Source organism: Micrasema longulum, unplaced genomic scaffold (genome assembly GCF_059751315.1).
Source record: "Micrasema longulum isolate JH-2025_06_02 unplaced genomic scaffold, ASM5975131v1 h1tg002704l, whole genome shotgun sequence".
Classification (NCBI taxonomy): domain Eukaryota; kingdom Metazoa; phylum Arthropoda; class Insecta; order Trichoptera; family Brachycentridae; genus Micrasema; species Micrasema longulum.
Genome location: NW_028279836.1, coordinates 109,704 through 130,816, shown reverse-complemented (window position 1 = coordinate 130,816; position 21,113 = coordinate 109,704). Strand labels below are relative to the sequence as shown.

Sequence of the window (21,113 nt, the reverse complement as noted above, 5' to 3'; positions counted from 1 at the left end):
GGTAAACCCACACACATATCATACGGTTGAGAATTTTTTCTGTTTGTTTAATTTTGACATATGATTTTTGATTGTGTTGAATAAAATGTACGATTTCCATTATCAATAAATAAATATTTATGTTTTTAAAAATAAATACATTTTTAATGAAGAAAAATAAATACATTATTTACGAATCAAACCGGTTTTTCGGTTGGTACAAATCAATTGATATTTTTTCGTCGCTGAGGTTTTTCATAAAAATCACCAAGTGAATTAATTACGTATTTATGACCAACCGTCGTTTAGCGCCACCTATCCGTAACTCCGTAACGTAAATCGGCTTCCGTTCTGAGTTTAAAAATTCAAACAGTGCGAGGCGTTCGAAATTGAAAACAGCGCCACGCCAAAAAACGGACTGAATGAATATAATAAAATAAAAGTAAAATTGAAATAGTGTTAAATAGTGATGCGCATAACAAATGGGAGAAAATAATCGAATCGATCATAACAGGCTGCGTTAATTATGAATCTACTAATAATTACAAGCTACATAAAATATGACGACACATTCGGTTAAACCAAATAATATATTGATAGTAGAATTATATTTTTCGCAATTTTGGGACTTTTGGGTTCTTTAAGAATTATAAATTTTCAGATTTTTTCTATTATTTTGAACTTTTTGATACTTTATGAGATTTTCCAAAAACTTAGCAACCGATTTCAATAGTGATTATTTTTTTAACGTGTTATTTTCTATTTGGCATTGTAGAACAGTACAGACCTAGAAATATTCACCCAAAGACTTTTTTTTTCTTCTTCGTTTGTCTTGTATGTTAAATTAATGGGTTTAAATGTTTACTTAGTCTTTTTTTCTGTATTTGTCATTGAAATTTCTTAATAATAAATATTTTTTGGGTTATACTTTTTTTATACAAAAGTATTTTGTTTTTTTTTTTTTTTTAAAGGCATAACCCGTTGAAAAATGTTGTATTTTTTTTTTTGTTAAAGTACATTTATTTGTTTTATAGTCTAAATTAAAAAAATAGTTTCTATAAAATATTTTTTTCAAACAGAAACACTGCTGAATAGACCAACTCGTTAGCATTCACGTCGCGAACTCCGGGCAATGGGATCCCACTCATAACGGTGTGATCACAGCAGATAACGAGAGGATGAAAGGCGAGTTTCTGGCGCCTCCAAACCAGAACCAACCAGCTAAGGGAAGGTAACTCCGAAAGAAAAACCAACAGAGAAGGCAGCGGGAAACCACTCTGATCATCTTTTCCCAGGAATCACAGTGGCGAGTACATCCAAGAGGCAGTTGCCCTGAACTCGGGAGTAGCGCAGGACCGAGATGCTTTCGCTGTAGTGATCGCCAACGTCGGGGGATCTGGTAAGGCACCGCAAGGAGAATAACATATATTCACCGAAAGGTGATTTTGTTTTTTCGTTTGTGCATGTATATTTGGTTACTGTTGATATCCCAAATAAATTAAATAAAAATATATTGCCATATTTTAAATTAGAACACACTGCAAAAATATAGGCTTAATAAAAACGGCCTTTGCAAAAAATATGTTTGAACAAAAGAAAAATAAATCTTAGATTTTTCAACTGAATATTAAGCTTTAAATTGTTGTTTTGCAATAAGTTATCTTATCATTTCCGGTAATGGATATTTTTTATTATTTTATTATAACCGGATCCGAGCATCACTAATCTTCTTAAAACAGTGTCAAACGAAACAGCGAAATGGTCGCAATTCATTAGCAATAGTGTTAGGAACTTCTGTCTGTATTATTCTCTTAATTCAAAGAATTAGAACGAATCTATAAGAATGAATTTGAAGTGGCAAAAATGTATTCAAGAAAATCGTTTCCATATTTAGAAATTCGTTTTTGCTTCCATAGAACGTAATTTTTGAATTTTTTTTTTTAAATCGTACATATTATTCGCTAAATAAGGAAAATCATTGCCATCACTTATCTATCTGTACCCAGTGGTACATAGGGAACTGCGTTAGTACTCAAATTGCAGCGTGTCTTTGTCATTTTTGTTACATTGAAAGTAAGGTTCGTAAAGCCTGTTTTAAAATGTTAATTTTTTATATTTTTTATTATTATTTTGTGTAGTGTTTTGATTATTTTGTATATTGTTCAATATGTTTAAAAGGGTTTTTGATTTACATATATAAGAGTGCCGACTTATCACGAAATATTTTAACAAGTCGGTACATAAAAAAAAAATATAATTGTGCTATGATAAAATTATGTATTGGGTGCATTTAATAAACTAATAAATATAACATCCTTAGAACCCTCAATTTTTAAATCTTAAAAAATATATATTTGGTTTTATTATGAAAATATTATAATATATTAACAATATGTTCATATACCACTGATTTTCTCAAATTGAACGGATTGGGTAGGTAGGAAGAAATTGCCTTAAGGCAATATGCCCGTCCTTATGCATATGTATTTAAAATGTTTAAATAAATAAACCCTTATCTCCCTATTTTTCCAGGTTTCTCTTCCTGTCGCCTTCCAAACTCATTAACTGATCCCACATCCCACATCCTTAAATGCGTATAAATGTACTTTTATAAAGTTTATATATAAAAGCTTTTCATCCCCATTAAAGTACAGCTGTTATTTTTATTTAATTGGGTTCATTCACATAATGTGCTCCTTTTGATATATTTTTAGTGCGAAATTTCGACTAACTTTTCTTTTTACCAGTCTGTTTTTTGGTTTACTGGAAGACATTGCTTTTAGCAATAAATCCGCCAGAGCACTTTTCTTTGTACTTAAAGATTTAAAATAAAAATAAAGCATATTTCCTAAATGCTAGAGAACGACGAACTTCAGCCCTACAGGAAATGGGATACAAATAATATTTTTCTACGCGTGGTAAAAATTAGAGCAATAAATTATATGGCAAAGTTTCTTGAAAACGTACGAAAACAATATTCAAAAATATTTTAATAAAAAACAAACTACTTACTACTACTACATATGAATAAAAAAACATAATATAGTTGATAAAGACTTCCGGTTTACTTATCGTCAACGCACCAATCCGCAAAACTGACCGAGAAGAAGCGGAAGAGAACTTGAGACGTCATAATCGGATTTATTTCAAAAATACAAATAATTCAATAATACGGTACATAAAAATTTATTTAAAAAAAAATGGCTTGGTTTAATTGTCCAATAAAAATACAAATAAAAAATATTTTTAAAAACCACTAAACTTCCTCATTCTGATTATTCCTTCCGCCAAAGTACTTTTCTTTGTACTTGAAAATAAAAACAAAGCATATCTTCTAAATCTTCTGTCTTTAACGTGAGTCTTGTAAATTTTAAATATCAATGTATAGTTTCCATATCAAATAGAACTTAATATTCTGTTTATATTGTATTTTATAACATTATGTACCTAGCTGCTTTAAACCTTTAAATTGCATTTCTTTGATGTTTGTATTTTTTTATTTTTTTACCATATAAATAAAACACGATTGATACTTTAATCCACAAATTTGGAATATCCAGTGACCGGTTTCATCTCTTTCGCGACATCTTCACCAATCATCAGAAAGCGATGAAACCGGTCACTGGATATTTCAAATTTGTGGATTAAAGTATCACTTGTGTTTTATTTATATAATAAATTACAATGAACTTCCATCAAGAATTTTCACTTACAAACTTAAATTTTTTGTATTTTATTTGTTTATCTATTTTTTTTTCATTTTTAATATCTAGCTTCTATAGCTTTTTTTTTTTTTTAAAACCAACTATACTTATAAACACAGTTCTGTATTTTATTTCTTTATAAAGTTTTTTTTTAAATTTATGTTGTTTATACACTCATCTTTTTATTTTTATTTTTATACCTACTATACTTCTTACATTGTTCCTATCTTTTATTTCTTTATATTGTGTTTTTTTTTATTTATGTTATTTATATACTCATCTTCTTTTTTTATACCAACTTTACTTCTAAACACGGTTCCATCAGTTATTGCTTTATGTTGTATTTTTTAAAAATTTTATGTTTTTTATACAATCATGTTTGATATAACTTACATGTATGTAAAAGACTTATGGGCGTAAAGAATTAATAAAATAAAAATTAAATTAAATAAAATGCAGGATATAACTGCTAGAGAATTTCGATTATTCAAGCAATTACGTGATTGACAATACTCGATCTATACTAGTCTATTCGGCTCAATATGCATTTTCCTTTACCACTACGTCCCCGGGACACCACAGCGGTTGAATGAATAATCAGTCTAGGTGCATTCGTCGCCCACACCGCCTCCTCCCGCATACATTATGCAGATTTATCACCCAATGGCATTGTATGTTCGGCATTAAAATAATGGAAATTATCGTAGCTTTCACCGTGATGCCGTTTTGAAATCCCCGCATATGAATGTAAATTTGTCAAGGTATGAAAATACTTTAATTGATCGACTCTTTGAAGTGCGCCTATATCAGCTGCAAGAAAATAAATACTTTTCGGGTGTTTTAATGGGCAATATTTCATAGTCAACTGGCCCCTGCAGCGCAAGACTAATAGCTGAAATAATTCACGATCGAGACACTTATTCGGTGCCCTATTCGCCAGCAGGTTCGGATACGGAAACCATTATTATCTCGGTTTAATAAAAATTTTTAGGTAGATAATGTACGCATATAATTTTTATAATGAGTAATTTAATTATTAATATAGTCACGATCGTAGAACAACGACGAATGTGACTTCACACGAGAGCGGTTTTATTTTTTTTCTTGGCACTTTATCTCGCAATTCAATAATAACAAAAGTATGTCATTTGATAATTGGGCTAGTGATATAGATAAAATTAACAGATTGCTTTTTTTATCTGACATTTGTGTTATAATTATATTTTTTCCCATCGTGCAACATTGCGCGGCGGCAGCACGAATGCGCGCGGCGAAAGTGAGGCATAGTGGGGGAATTATTGGACACAGTCCGATGTATTCAAATATGATTCTACGCTCCTTCTGGACTATTCTTAATTCTATGGTATTATGTATTCAGTGGTCGTGGTACTGTTTATATACCATAACTAGATTGTATTGCAATTCCCATTATTCCTCCCCCTCCCTAGCCATGGTGTTACTAAATTTACATCGAGAGCTAAGCCATGATCCTATTTCATAATAAAATGGAAAGTTAGCCTCGTTACGGCGCTTACAAACCCTACTGAGTATAATTTGGTGTCACAAAAAGTCAATCTCTTCCAGAACCCGACGCTAAATGGTGCTAGCGAATAATTGGATGGTTTCGTGTTCTTTATTACACTTGGTACTTAAAACATCGTCTGTTCTCATAAACATTTCCAACGTCAGAATAAAGAAAATCTAGCGGAAAATTAGGCGCAAATGTCGCGCGAATCGTAACTACCCATTCTACCATGATTGATCGGTGTCTGGAGGCTACATGTGTAGGAAAAACTATGGTTCCGTGTGTCACACACCGACACCCCTAGCCAATATGCGAGTAAACGACCCATCGTTTAACTTCAAAGATATTGTATGAGAATATAACCCATAACCCTTATTTGCTGGGCTCAACCGGCGAGCAGCGGGCTGGAGCAGACACGAGGCGAGACAGTTGGATCTCGGCCAAGGCACCAGGGATAAGGCGACCTTAATCTTATCAATTTGCATGAGCTCAACTCGGGATTTTCGTATGAATTGGCGTATATTACTCTCGCTCGAATGAGTATTGCCGCCTAATCTCCGAAAAAATATTATTATTCTTAGTAGGGAAATTGTAAGACATAAATAACGATGATAAACTCTTAAGGTATAAAAAAACACGTAGGGTGGCAGATATGATCAAATAGAAAAAAACGGTAAATTGATAAAAATATATTGAATGGCTTAATTTCAGATAGTCGCTTATGTCAGCGGTTTCCCTATAAAATCAAAAAAGTACAAAAAATTATATTAAGTCAATGGTTTAAGTTTAAACTCCTTGCATGCCTGAATATCGTACAATACGCAAGATCGACAACAGAGAGTGCTGTATAAACATGATAAAAGAAGCAGGAGAGATCATTCTTTTTTCCTCGCCCACAGCCTCCGATGTAACATGTGACGTTTAATCTCTAAAGTTCTCGTTTGTAAAATTATTCCTGCCATTTGTAAATGCAGTGAACATAAATCACAGGTAAACTATCCTAATTGTGTATCATTTAATAGTATAAAAGTGTCATTAAATAATCATAACCAACCTTATTAAAAAAAAACTGCAATTAAAGTACATGAAATCGGGATAAATCTAACACCGGTTCATATCCCGACACACTAAGCAAAGTTATCGCTAATACGTCTATTTAAAAAGCATATTTATATCAATTATCGTACTCACCAAGAATCAATTCCTACGTTGAGATCTGCTGCGCTCGTCCTTCTGTTCTCGGGTTGTTCCCCGAGAAGTTTCTCTGTTCTCCCGTTAGTCAAGGGAGACTGACAAGCTTCATTACCTACACTGTTCACTATATCACTGTTTGTCACCTCTTCACTTTCCTTCACTACACAGTTGCTATTATTGCTTACGGAACTAGCCTGTTTTACCGGCGCTACGTGAACACTGGGAGTCGTAACAGTTACTCGGTCGTTTTTGTTCGTGTCAATGCTGATCGCGTCTATGTGGTTGGCTTTAACTTCTTGGATTTTCGCTGTGACTTTAGGGGATCTCTGGGTGGCTATCGCGACGGTGGTCACATCTTGGTGGGAGTGACCGTTGGGTATGGAGTAGCAAGCGCTGTGCGCTGGTGTGGACAGGGGAACGGTACCAGCCTCCCCGTTGTTGTTGATGGATGTCACGTATATTGGGGAGTTGGCTATGAAGCCTTGGAGTTCCTGCTGCTTCCTCTCTGCGGCGGCGGAGGAACAAGATCCCGAGGCTTGATTTAGCTGGAAAACAAAAAGCGCAAATGAATCATGCATCGATCAAAACCAAGTAAGTGTTTCAAAGGAAAGTGTTCATAAAGATCAAAAAACATATTCCATCGTGGCCTAGATCTACCCAAAGTGAATTTGAAATGTTGCAAATCTTATATTAACTTGTTTTCACAATTTTACAATTTCCTAAATTTTATATTTCTTCTTTTACCAGGTAGTTTTTTTATTTTATTTATTTACTTAACGTTTTATACATAATGTTATTTGCGCATTGGCGGGCTTATTGCCAAATGGCAATTTCTTCCAACCAACCTATGAAATAATAGTTTTATTTTTCTAATTCAAGTTACAGAACATATTCAATAGAAAAAAAAGATTAAAAAGCTTAAGATATATAAAAATAGAAATAAACGTATTTGTTTATAAATTACCTTAAATCAAAACTATTACTTAATGGGGAAAAGGAAAAAAAGAGGAAAGAGGAAAGGAGGGGAGATAAAGGAAGAGAAGGGAGATGTTTCTTCAGACGTGATTTAAAGAGAGAAACTGTAGTAACATCTTTGATGGTGGATGGGAGATAATTCCACAGTCGAGCCGCATGGACACTATATGAGTTAGAGAAGAAGGGGGAATTGTGGATAGGTATTAAGAGAGTGCCTTGAGAATTAGAACGAAGAGGTAAACCATAAATTGATAAGCGTTGAAATTTTTCACGCAAGTATATGGGAGCGTTAGGACTATGAAGAACATTGAACAGAAGTTAAATAGAGTGGTAGTCTCTCCGATATCTAATTTTGAGCCATTTCAGTTGCCTACGATAATTAGAAATGTAAAAAATGGAAATGTGTTGAAAAATTCAAGATTGTTGTAAGTATGTTCAAATGCTTGCAGACTGGCTGGATTTCATATTTGGGAGTTATTCATATTGAAATTTGTTGCAGCGGAGAGGAAAACATTTTTGAGCAGGGAATATGGAAGTCTAGGCATTTACAGGGCTTATGACCTGTCATAATAATAATGGCGAATACCTCCCTGGGGAGGAAATCCAGCCAGTCTGTAAGCATTTGGATATACTCAAAACATTGTTATATTATTTTATATTTATATTAAGGTACTTTATTGGTTATATAATCTTTAAAAAAATTTAACCATGTGTAAAAGAATTCCGGTGATGTTTTTAAGCCTGGCTGACCACATGACCTAAAATATACATTTTGCAGAAAACACTCCGATCGAATATTGAATGAAACCTCATACAAACTGCGAATGTATGAGGTGACATTCATTTTCATGACATTTTGACATCATGGAATTTTCGTACGAAAGTGGCCGGGCTTTTCTAAACAGAACATGGAATTGACCTTTCTGAACTCAGCAACACCAATATCTGAATTTTTAAAATTGTGGACTGGCTGCTTTCTGCATATCTACGTTCAACTGGAAACGAGTAACTAAAATCCCATGCGCTATGTAGCTGCAAGACGTGTTGGAACATTTATTGTAGAGCGCCCTTGAGGTAATTTTCATAAAAATGGCGCCATATACTTTATCCACAATAATAATAATAATATTATTATTATTATTATGGGTAACTTATATAGCGCCATTTTCGTAATATAATACCTCAAGGGCGCTTTGCAAAGTGATTCTATAAAAATATAAAGTTAATTTTCACTTTTTAATTTAAGGTAAATAATGTACTTTGTCACGTAAGGATTTATTATAATATATTGTATAATTTTTTTATAGTAAACGGCGGTTTTTCGGCAATGAACTGTATTTATTTACGAGGAAAACAAAAAACAAACCGACACGAGCATTGACTGAGAGATAACACGCGCGATGACTTATGACTGCGATAACTTAAGCACGTTCATTATTGTTCATTGTGATCGGTCAAATGCTAAGCATGTTTTTAAGCACGTCGATAGTTATTTGTGATTGAGCTACAGAATCACATTAAAGAGAGAGTGAAGCAGTTAGTTAGACCAGTAGAGTGTTATTCGCGCCGTGCCCCCGCGGAGTAGGCGGAGAGGATAGAACGCCGTATAACTCTGTCTGTGCATACGGATCTCGCTTCCTCTACTTTCATACGCCATATCTTCGCAGTCGACATCTACGCCCTGTTTTTTTACTGTTGTACTTTTAAATTTATGAGAGAAATAAAGGAAAGTTTAATCAAAAGTGTTTTTCTATATTTCTATTAACAAAACTGCCAAGTTCCGGTACCGTTTAGACAGACGATGCAGCCGTGCTGTCGATAAATCACTGAAAGTAAAAATGAATCAAATTGCGCATCCTTCCCAAATTACAATACGCTTTGTATAATTTGAAAAAAATACTCGTCAGCGAAAAAAACGTCAGTAGCCAAAAGAAACAATTAATAATTACACAATAATTCACGAGAACCACAAACAAAACACCGTACAATGGATGGCCATTTGTTTCTTTTGTCACACTGTCATTCATTCATTCGGTTGCGTCTTTTGTGACGTCAGCATCCAGATGCCAGCGACTTTTTATTTTAGCAAATAATTTGTCGGGTTTTCTAAGTTATTAGTGTGGCTTTTGACTCATTGTTCCCAGAGCGGAACAATTATTTTATGTTAGAAAGACAAGTCTCTAAATATTTTTTTGTAAAACGTAATTTCTCAGTTCTCTACAAGTATGTATTTTAATTATTTATTTTCAAATTATGTTCTTACTAAGACGTTAAAAAAACCAGAATCATTTAAGAACAGGTCACTTACTTTTCAGGATTATTAATTTGGCGGCCCCCGTAGTGCAATGGATAAGACGATTGCCTCAGGGACGAAAGGTTCCGGGTGCGATTCCCGGTGTTATAAAAAAAGTTATTTATTTATTCATTTACACGCCCTACGGGCTTTTACATTTATAAGAAATACGTTTAAGTGCAGCAGTGAAACATAAGTATGTACGTTTAGTTGAAATTGAAGATAACATAAGAAAAACTAAAAGAAACAATGAAAAGTAAAAATAAGGAAATGTACCAACAGAGGTAAATGGGTATATAGAAAGATATTTAATATATTTACATATAAAACATACACACATACGTAGATAAACATACATATGCATAAATACACACATACATTTACAAACATGCATACATTGCATACATATATTTACACATAAATACACATAAGTATTTACATTATTATAGAGATACATGAAACAAAAAAAAAACAACAAAAAAATTATTTATTTTAACACTTTATATACATATAAGGGCAGGCATATTGCCTTAAGGCAATTTCTTCCTACCTACCCAAACCGTTCAGTTTGAGAAAATTATAAGTACATGGACATATTGAATCTTACAATTTCAGACAAAAATAAAAACAAAGGTTAGTAAATAAAGAATTATGTATCTAAAACCTGGTGTTCTGTGCTTTTATTGGGCCTCTTCGCCTGTTGTGGTTGCGAAAATTATTTAAAAAAAATAAAGCTTCGGTATTAGGTGCAAGATGTACAAGATGCAAGCCAGAAAAAACGGAATCATATCATATCAAACGGATATGCGGCAGAAGACAATTTCGAAGAATGGGTACAACAAAGGAGACAACTGCACATCGGGACGATTAAAATCGACAAAATCGTTTAAGTGTCCCGTTTTCCGCACCTCACGCGATTTTGTTGTTTTGTTCTAGAAAGAGTATCAGTGGCCTTATTCCAGTGGCGTCTTTAAAACCAAATTTCTAGTGAAGCTCAGATTCAGAGATAATCTATGGTGTGAGTTTACAATACTCCAATCCTACAATATACTTCTATCCATACCAACTGAAAAATAATATTTCGGTAGGCGCCTCTATCGTGAAAAATCACTTCAAGGGCACTGGTATTCAATAATAGTTTTTGTCATTAGCAATTACTTGCTTTTTAGAGGCAGGTATATTGACGAACGAACGACTTACGAAACGAAATTGAAGCGTCAGTAACTTATGCGTTTTTCATATTTGTACATCCGAAGACAGCAGACAAAACTGAGCGCTTTTCAGGTTTTTTGGATAGTTTTAGTTCTCATAATAAACTATTTATTAAAAAAAAACAAATCTATAGAGACCCGCCAATAGCAAATATCCACAGTGTGTAAAAAAAAAATACTTTAGTGCTATAATCATGGGAGAAATTACGGGAATAACTAAAAACACATGTGTTTGGTGACCTAATCTGACCTAATAAAAATTATGTCATAATCTTATTTATCAAAGTGCATTTGTTTGTTTTTTTTTCAATCTAATAATGACTCATTAAATAAATGTCTTGTTTAAACTTAAAATAAGCTATTTTTATTACGCCTTTTTTTCATAGATTCATAGCTGAGTGCCTTCTGTATAATTTAAAACTCAAAATTGAAAATGGTGCTTACTTTGAAAAATACGAAACAATCGATGAAAGAATACGAAGGTTTCACAATTTACATTCTTCTTTTGCAGTTTCCCGAAAAGCTAATTTTTTTAGTCGAGTCGTTTACGTCTTGAAGGTGCAAAATGTTGTTTTCCGGTTTTTTCCAAAAACTTCTTAAGAATATTATTTGAAATAGGGAAATATCACGAATATACGAAATGGATTTAGAATAATCAATTGAATTTTTAAAATCACGATGGGTATTGTGGAGAAAATTTTCATACATAACTTTGAAAAAGAAAATTTAAAAAATATGTCACTAGAAAAACGCGACATGTTTAACATTGATAGTGTGACGATTCGTGACGATGTTTTAAAAAAAATTGAAAATTAAAAATGAACATGAATCGTGACGTAATAGGGGCGTGGCCTATTCAATTACCGTTTTTGCAGGAATTCAAAATTACATATTTAATATTTATTTTTATGCTGCTAAAACTAGCTATTAGTATTTTTTTTATTTTATTAAACAGTATTTCATAGACCCTAATTACTTAATGCTTTTGAAAAAAAGTGTTGTTTCCCTACTAGGTATAATACGTCGGCCTCGTGGTGTAATGGTTAGAGCGTTTGCCTGCCATGCATGTGGTTGCGGGTTCGAATCCTGACATGGTTGATACTAAATATTTATTTTGAAGGGATGTTTTCACACTAGAATAGTTCATAGCGCCTGGACTGGTGCCTGAAGCGTAAGACTAATTCTCTTACCTTCATGTAACAAAAATGATCAAGAAACGCTGCGATTGATGTATCAATGCAGTACCCTATGCACCATTAGGTGCGGAAAGGGAATGATGATGTTTAACATGTTTTCAATTTAAATAAAAAATTAAAATATGAAAAAATCGTAAAGAACTTCTGCGTTGGTTTGGACATACATATAGAGCGAATGGACGATGAAAGAACGGGTAAAAAGATTTGCGATGCGAATGTTACGATAGATGCAGAAAACCCTTGAGGAATTATCTCAATTATCATTTAAATAATGTTTGGGTATTTTTTTCTATTGATTTCAATGATACTATTCTTTTACATGTTTGATTATGTATGAATTTAAATTTGTTAAATTATATTTTAATCTTTTCATTTGATTTTTTTTTTACATTGTCTTCTTTGGAATTAAATTATTAATACCTTGTTTTTCTATTGCATCACATGTCATTATAATTGAATTGAATTAATATGTATTTTTTATTGTTAATTGTTATGGCTCAACACGGCCACAGCCTAAAAAGCCTTGATAAAATCATTAATATTTAAACGCGTGCAATTTTAAATTAATAAATAAATTATATTAAATGTTGATGGATGCAGAAAACAATGAAAACCAAAAAAGACATGGCACGATCAAGTCCATCAAATACTTGAAGATGGACATGTCAAGAGTAGGAATAATCGGCGTGCGTGCATGAGAAGATGTATGAATATAGAGGAAGTGAGGTTTGTATTCAAAGACAGAGATATATGGCGTTTTATTCTCTCTGCCTACCCTTACGCGGAAACGGTGGGATCGTTTGTTTGTTTTGTTTGTTTATATCTCAATGCAAAAAAGACAGAATACCGAGAAGGACATGGCATGATCAAATTCAACAATACTTTAAAATGGACATGTCAGAAGTCGGAATAACCTGCGTGCATGTATGAATATAAAGGAAGCGAGGTCTGTATGCAAAGACAGAGATATATGGCGTTCTATCCTCTCTGCCTACCCTTACGGGCAAACAGCGTGATGGTTTGTTTGTTCATAAAATATTTTAGACGCGCATTTGTCGCGTCACAAAGCATTCATATTTTTTAATTTTCTGAGACAAAATAAGCTCGGCCCTATTAACGGCCGACATTTAACTGGGTAAAAAATAGGCGCCATCAAGTGGGCGTAGGAAATAAGATCTGGAAACATCCATTTGTCAATCAAATAGCGCCTATTTCAAAACAAAAGACTGTAAAGTGGCAACAGCGCAAAAAATACCCATTTCTTTTAAAATGGCTTCAATGGTAGATTTTGTGCTATTTGGCATCATATTACCTTCTTCCTTCAGGCCAACGACACTTCGTGTGGGTATATTATTATTTATATTTAAGAGAACACGTTATATTTTATACTTAATAAATTAATATCTTTAACTAACTGAATACCATTTCTTATTAAAAATGTAAATAATATATCTGTAATTAAACACAAGTGTAAAAATATTAAGTAACTTGATATGAATGTACAAAAAGTCAATACAAAACTATAAATATAATTGAAAATGTGTCTCGGCACGGGACACCCCAATAAGGACACGCTAACAAATACGTAAAATATTTTTGAAACCTTTTCATTTTTATTATTCAATAAATCGTCATTAACTTTGTGAATGAGATATATAGAACACGTCTAACATTTTGATTCGTACGAAATCAAACTCCTTCATTTTATAACATATAACATAACATACAAAGGTTAAATAATGAATTGCTTACAAAATCTAAAATGCAAAAAAAATAAAAATTTGGAAAAATCGTTAGTTAATAATATTATGTTCTAAAATCCCTCACCAGCACTCAAAATATTCCCGTTATATACACCCCCCTCCCTTTATTAGCTCCACCTTAGTCTGTCAATACTAGATTGTTGATTTCTGTATATTTATGTTTACTACAACAACAACGACAAAGGATCACGCCGTTTCCCCGTAAGGGTAGGCAGAGAGGATACAACGCCACATCACATTATCTTTGCATACAGATCTCACTTCCTCTACATTCATACATCTTCTCATGCACGCGCGTCGATTATTCCTACTTTTGACTTGTTCATCTTCAAGTATTTGTTGAATTTGGTCATGCCATATCTTTCTCGGTCTTTCTCTATTTCTGAATTTATCAACATTCGCATTGTAATACAAATCTCAACATTTGTACATTTATCATACATAGTACCACATATACGTCTGAGAAATCGCATTTCGACAGCATTCGGCCTAATTTCATCCTTGTTTTTTTAAGTCCATACTTCGCTCCCATACATCGGAGTCTTGACCAGGACTCCATTGTAAATTGCTATGTGTTGTTTATAACACCCGTAGATGGAAAGATCACCGCTTTCCGATATTAGTGGTGCTTCAAAATAAACTCAAGTATTTAATTCAATACATTTTTTATACATTTAACATGAAATATTTTAGAATCAGAAAATCTCCAACATTCTCACGAGAGTAATATTAGCCTTATAGCGCTTCAGTGACCGTTGTGAGAATATACATTGGCGGCCTCCGTGGTGTAGTGGTCAAGACGCTTGACTCACGCACGTTTCACACACGCACGACTCACACAAGGTTCCGGGTTCGATTCCCGGTGAGAACACAAAAATTAAAATGTGATTTTGCTCAAGCCTGGGTGCTCTGTGATGTAATTCACCACTGTAATTAGACCTCCTGAATGTTGTGGGGCAAAAAAAAAAAAAAAATGTAAAATGTAAAAAAAAAAAATTCATTTACACTCATATTTCGTTTAGTATTTTTTTCAGTCAACATCATCACATGTGACCACGATAATAATTTTAAATATCTGTGTCCAGGCGGATAAAGAATACAATTATATGTGTAAAATAGAACCAGAACCCTGGACGAGTACTTCCGGCTCTCAGGTAAATATCCTAAAAAGGAAATCAATTGAGGTAAGCAGTGGCGTCTTTGATACCAAATTTCAAGTGAAGCTCAGATTTTAAGGATTTTAAGGATAAGTAAATATAATAGATGAACTAGCTGACAGACGTCTCACGCTTAGATCAGCTACGTCTACGGCGAGAGGAAAAGTTATTATACCTCTACGCAAACAGCGCACTAAATTTAGTGAACGCGCATTTGCGGTCGCAGGCCCTATGGCATGGAATGCTCTCCCAGCAGAGGTGCGAGGCCGCGAAAGTGAAGTGATATTTCGGAAAAAACTTAAAACCCACTTGTTCTCTAAATCATTTGAATAAATCCGTAGCACGTGACAACAAAATAAATTATTTTAATTAAATTACAAATTTAAAAGCTTCAATTAAATTAACTTAACAATAGAATCACCATGTAAAGCGCCCTTGAGGTATTTTATTACGAAAATGGCGCTATATAAGTTATCCATAATAAATAAAGGCGTAAATGTTAAGTAGGTACCCACAGTAAATAGCAAAGTACGGACTATGTTTGTAGGCATCTTTGAGCATTTTTATATTGGTTGCTAAATTTTTATCTTGATAATGTGTTGATATAATGTAAATTAAAATACACATTAGGTGCTGGTGAATAGCAATGATTTCTTAGTGAGGCTCAGCCTCACTTGCTTCATATGCTCCTTCGTCCTTAGAGGTAAGTCCGCCTCGAAGCGCAGCGATTGACACATTCGCCTATCATGCTTTGAGGTTCTGGGTTCCATTCTATCATACTTTTCACACACTGTCTTTAAATATGAAAACTTTTCATGAAATCAGATTACAGGGCCGTAGCCAAGGGCACGCCAAGGCAGGCTTTGCATACCCCGGTAGATTTCATGCCAGTCCTAACCACTAGCTGGAACTTGCTCCCTATCAAAATATTCTTACCAAAATAATAAAACGTATTTTGCGGACGATAAACGCATCAGACCATAAGACGCATCCCAGATTGTGGTTGAATTTTTTAGAGTAAAAAAGAACGTCTAATGGTCCGAAAAATATGGTATTATAATGAACATTATTTGTTCTAATTAGATATGAAAATATTCAAATGAATTTACTTACTGAATTATTAACGACGACGTTCTTAAACATTATAGATATTACATAAAACCGGTTACAAAATTTATTAAATTTCATGGTATTAATGAACTATTATTACGCAGTATACCTTCATTTTTTTTCTTTTATCAAAATACAATTTAACGTTCATTTTGCCCAGCTAACAAGGGTACATACCCCGTTCCATGCTAGGCAATTACATTCTAATATACGATAATAGTTAACAAATTAATAGAGAGCACAGACAAATAAAATATAAACTTATTCGTATAAACATTTTGATACATATACATACACATACACATATATACACACATATATACACACACATACATACACCCATGCGCATACACATACACACATTCATACAAACGTTTATCTGGAAAACATCGCGAAAAAGTATTTTTATATATAAATTGCGTACAGATAAATCAAACTTGCAGAATGCTCTAATTACATACCAGTAATTAGAGCACTATTTAATAGAAAACTTAACGTATCTTCGTTGGTAAACTGTTATTAATCATGTTTAGAAAAATAAATAGTGTGCTCATCCTATTTTTCATACAGAAAACTTAATTTTACTCTGATGGAGTGAGCGGAAATCTGACACGAGCTATTGCTTCTCTGTTTAAAGACAGCACAGCATGTGTAAGGGTAAATGGATCTTATACATCGTGGTTTGACATTCATAAAGGAGTCAAGCAGGGATGTGTGATGTCACCATGGCTGTTCAACGTGTATATCGATAACTGCATGAAAGAACTGAAAGGCTTAAGAATGGGAGCGAAAATGTGTGATTTAAATGTAAATTGTCTTTTGTATGCTGACGATCCCGTGCTTCTTGTTAACAACAAAGAGGAACTGCAATTGAACGTAGTTCTGCAGAAAGCACCCAGCCATGGAAAAGTGAAACTGAGATAATGGCACCTTTGTGAAAAGATGAAAAAATCAAATATACACAACAGTTAGAATGTTTCTGACTTTGACAAATGATTAACAATGTATACATTAGTTTTTTTTTATATTATAAACAAAAATCTAATTATGTATTTGACCAGTTTTAATGATTTTTAAAGGGCCGTAATATTTTTCAAGTGCTCTGGGTGTTTCTGTAAATTGAGAAATGCCTTTTTTGTGATCGACACCATTTTCAGAAGGTGATTAATACAGTTTTTGAAATGAAAGTCATCTGGTTGTTTTAAGCAGAACGTAGAATTGACCTCACTGCACCCGATAACACCAATATCTAGTTATTTCAAAATTGTGGAATGGTTGCTTTCTGCATAACAACGTTCAATTCTTGGTAACAAAGGTCTACGATGTATGCAAGGGACGCGATTTGCTGATGAATGTCGATAAATTGAATGTGATGGTTTTTGAAAGAAATGAAAGTATGACTAAATGTGAAATCACTGTGAATGGAGTTATACTGAAACAAGTAGAGGAATTTGTGTATTAAGGAAGTATGTTAACTAGGGATGGAATGACTGAGAAAGATATTGAAAGGAGGGTGAGTGCCGGGAACAGAGTGAACAGTGCATTTAAATCAACCTTGGTAAATAAATGTTTGTTCGAAGAGGTAAAATTAGCAATTTACAACGGAGTCCTGGTCCCGACCCTGATGTATGGGAGCGAAGTATGGACTTAGAAAAACAGGGATGAAAGTAGGCTGACTGCTGTCGAAATGCGATCTCTCCGGCGAATGTGTGGAAAAACTATGTACGATAGATGCACAAATGTTGAGATCCGTTCATTATGTAAGGCTGATACAAGCATTATCGACAAAATAAAGAAAGGAGCTCTGCGCTGGTTTGGACATGTAGAACGAATGGACAGCGAAAGAACGGCTAAGAATATTTACAATGCAAATGTTGATGGATGCAGAAATAGAGGAAGACCGAGAAGACATGGCATGACCAAATCCAACAAATACTTGAAAATGGACATGTCAAAAGTCGGAATAATCGGCGCGCGTCCATGAGAAGATGTATAAATGTAGAGGAGGCGAGATCTGTATGCAAAGATAGTGTGATGTGGCGTTCTATCGTCTCTGCCTACCCTTACGAGGAAACGGTGTGATGGTTTGTTTGTTTGTTAAAATTATTGCTTTTTTTCTATTGTGTATTTTATTTAACACTTCATTTAATGAACTCTTCACTTAATTTTGGGCGTTTTGAAGAATTTTTTAACTTATTTACATGAGTTTCGTTTTCGGTTTCGACCGAAACTAGAACGAAAGGCGAAATTCGGCCTGGTGGTTTGTTGTTGTTGTTTGTTGTGGATAACATTGAAGATAAACGTTAACTTCCCATTGTAATACGGACCAGGTGGATTTATCAACAATATTTATTTTATTTATTTCGAATACAAACAGATGTACAGGTTAAATGAATATTTTTTTAAAAAAACTATATAAAATGTATACATAGTAGGGCCTGCCATCCAATTATATGTATTCACTAAATAATACTGTAATAAAGCGACGACGGCTTGAAGTTTAAACTATATAAATAATAAATACACTATGTATTAAAATAAGATAAATATGGACAAAACAACGAGATAGCGGAAAGGAAAAGAAGGAAATTGATAAGGAGTGGTAAAGGATGATAGAAGGAAAGTAAGAGTGGAAAATTGCATTTGATTTAATGATTAAATGAATTATGAATGAAGAGCATGAATCAAGCCTATTAATTCTCTTCTGTACATATTGTATGGAGTGTTAAATATATCAAGACTATTAATTTTTTTGTTAAATGTTTGAGTTTGTCCAAATTTTGGTCCATGAAGAAGTATAGAAATTGAAAAAATCCATTTTTCAGGCGTTGCCTAGTATGTGGGTGAAATAATTTAATTAGATGAATCTCACCCGCATAAATATAGGTTTCAGCTTTTTAACTTCACAAACATCAGCAGATGAAAGAATTGAAGGAATATAGATGTTCAAATATGGGCAGAATGGTGAATGTTACACAGTGTGTAAAGTGGCCACTTAAACCAGCCAACGATAGGTCATAAGCCCTGTAGATGCCTAGACGTATATATTGCCTTCTCTTAAATATTCTTCAACTCTGTTGTAATATGTTAAGCTATCCATATGTTTTATAATTTTTTATGTTGCACAATACCCACAAATGGAGTATATTTGATACGCTTTATTAACTTTAATACGTACTGCAAACTAATTATTAATGTACACTTTAGCCCAACAAAACAAGTTCTTAGAAACACTTTCAGAATATCAGCTTTACAAAACCTTAAACAGCACACTCCTCGCTGAAAGGATGAATAAAAGCCATTCTACTTTAATTAATTGGCCGTGAGTCAGCAGAATGTATACGAAGAGAGGAGAAAAACATCATTGACCCGAGTTCATCTCAGACAGATATTATTTTAATAAAGACACATTCTGCTTCTAACCCTTATCCGCAATTGATAGAGCATAGGACACTTTATTGAAACGTCAAAAAGTGTCGTTTTTAATATGGTCTTCTTCATCTTTTAAGAGATCCTAAGATCTGTTTTACAGAAAACTAGTTGAACTTCTGAAATGATAAGGTCAAACTGTTTACCCATCTCTTGTGTGGTCTCTTGTCCAGATGGGATTTATTGGCTGCAGTGTACACAAGTCTGTCGCTGCTCATTCTGTCCACGTAGTACCTACAGTATCTTCTTCTAGATCTGCTCCATTCTACGATATCCTCTATTTTACACGTCTCTCTAATTATAGTATTTCGGATTCGGATTCGGTCTCATTTTTTTAGTTATGGACCTTAACATTCGCAAACAGTATACTCCTACAATGCTATACTGAATCGGCTCCATGTACTCGGCAATAATTATTCCGACGTTGCTGATATTTTTCACATAAAGTATAGTTTATATAAATCAACTCTATCCAATCATTTCAAAGATGGTGAACGGTAATTTACAATTTTTAGATTATAGTGTTTTCTATGTTTACTTTTGTATGGGTACTATTGTGTACCATATTTACGTGTATACTTATTTAAAAAAAATATTTATTGTGATTATTACTACTATTTTTTACGAGACAAAATAATTTTATTGTATTTTTTTTTTGTTTAAAATAAATATTTGCGTTCTTATGATTTACCCAAATATTTAATTTTGAGGGCCATTTTCAACGAGTTGTAAATAACTCACTATTAGAAAATGGAATCAAGTTGGGGTAGAATGGGATTCGAACCACGGACCTTCGGTCCGTGAGTCCAAGACACTAGCCACGGGACCACAACACAAATTTATTATACTTATATTTTGTACCTCTTAAAGAAAAAAAATAAATATATTTTCGTTTTAAAATTTTATCTGCACACATTGTTTAATTATTTTTTTATATCTTAATATGTTATTTATACAATACTGCTGTGTTATATATAGTATTTATGTAACATAATACTTTTCAATTTAATTTTGAAGTTTTTCAAATTATATTGAAGTGTTTATATTATTTTAAATATGTATCTTTTTATGGTAAAAGGCACTGCGTGCCGTGTATATTAATAAATAATCACCTTCATTTCACCTTATTCTACCACTATGCCCAGGCGTCACTTTATACGAAGTTTATGAGTAAGGCCTATTGTCTTTTTAGCGTAATGTACAAGGGTGAAAGTACTATAAATTAATGAAGCATGAATTATAAGCGTGTAAGTAAAGGTCCTGTAGAAAAGGAGAGCGTCTTGAGGATGCGGCTGTGGTCCTGACTTGGAAAAACGCTGCGAATGCCTGCGAAAAGCGTTAACCTAAATCGCCTCTCTTTTACCTCTGCGGGTTCCCACCGGCCGGCGACGATGAATTTAAGACTGTATTCGTTGGAATTTAGGGACGCGGGATAACGTAGGAGGAGGAAAAGAGACGGGTCTCCTGGTGGCGTCTGAAGACGGACTTTTCTTCCGACTTTTGACTTGCTGACATGATAAGAAGTCTCTCTTAATCTTAATCTCTCCTCCTTTCCTTTTTCTTCTTTTTTCCTATTT

At 33.5% G+C, this 21,113-nt stretch overlaps 1 protein-coding gene across 4 annotated transcripts in view; it reads right to left on the bottom strand.

Annotated features, from left to right (window-relative positions):
* Positions 1-4,773: 4,773 nt before the first annotated feature.
* Positions 4,774-21,113, bottom strand: part of LOC148271716 (uncharacterized) — a 113,123-nt gene continuing 96,783 nt past the window's right edge. For all 4 annotated transcript variants that reach the window (XM_088241023.1, XM_088241024.1, XM_088241025.1 and 1 more), the window contains one exon: positions 4,774-6,947. In XM_088241023.1, coding sequence (XP_088097149.1) covers positions 6,396-6,947 — 552 coding nt within the window. In that variant the 3' untranslated portion in view covers positions 4,774-6,395. The remainder of the gene's footprint in view (positions 6,948-21,113) is intronic.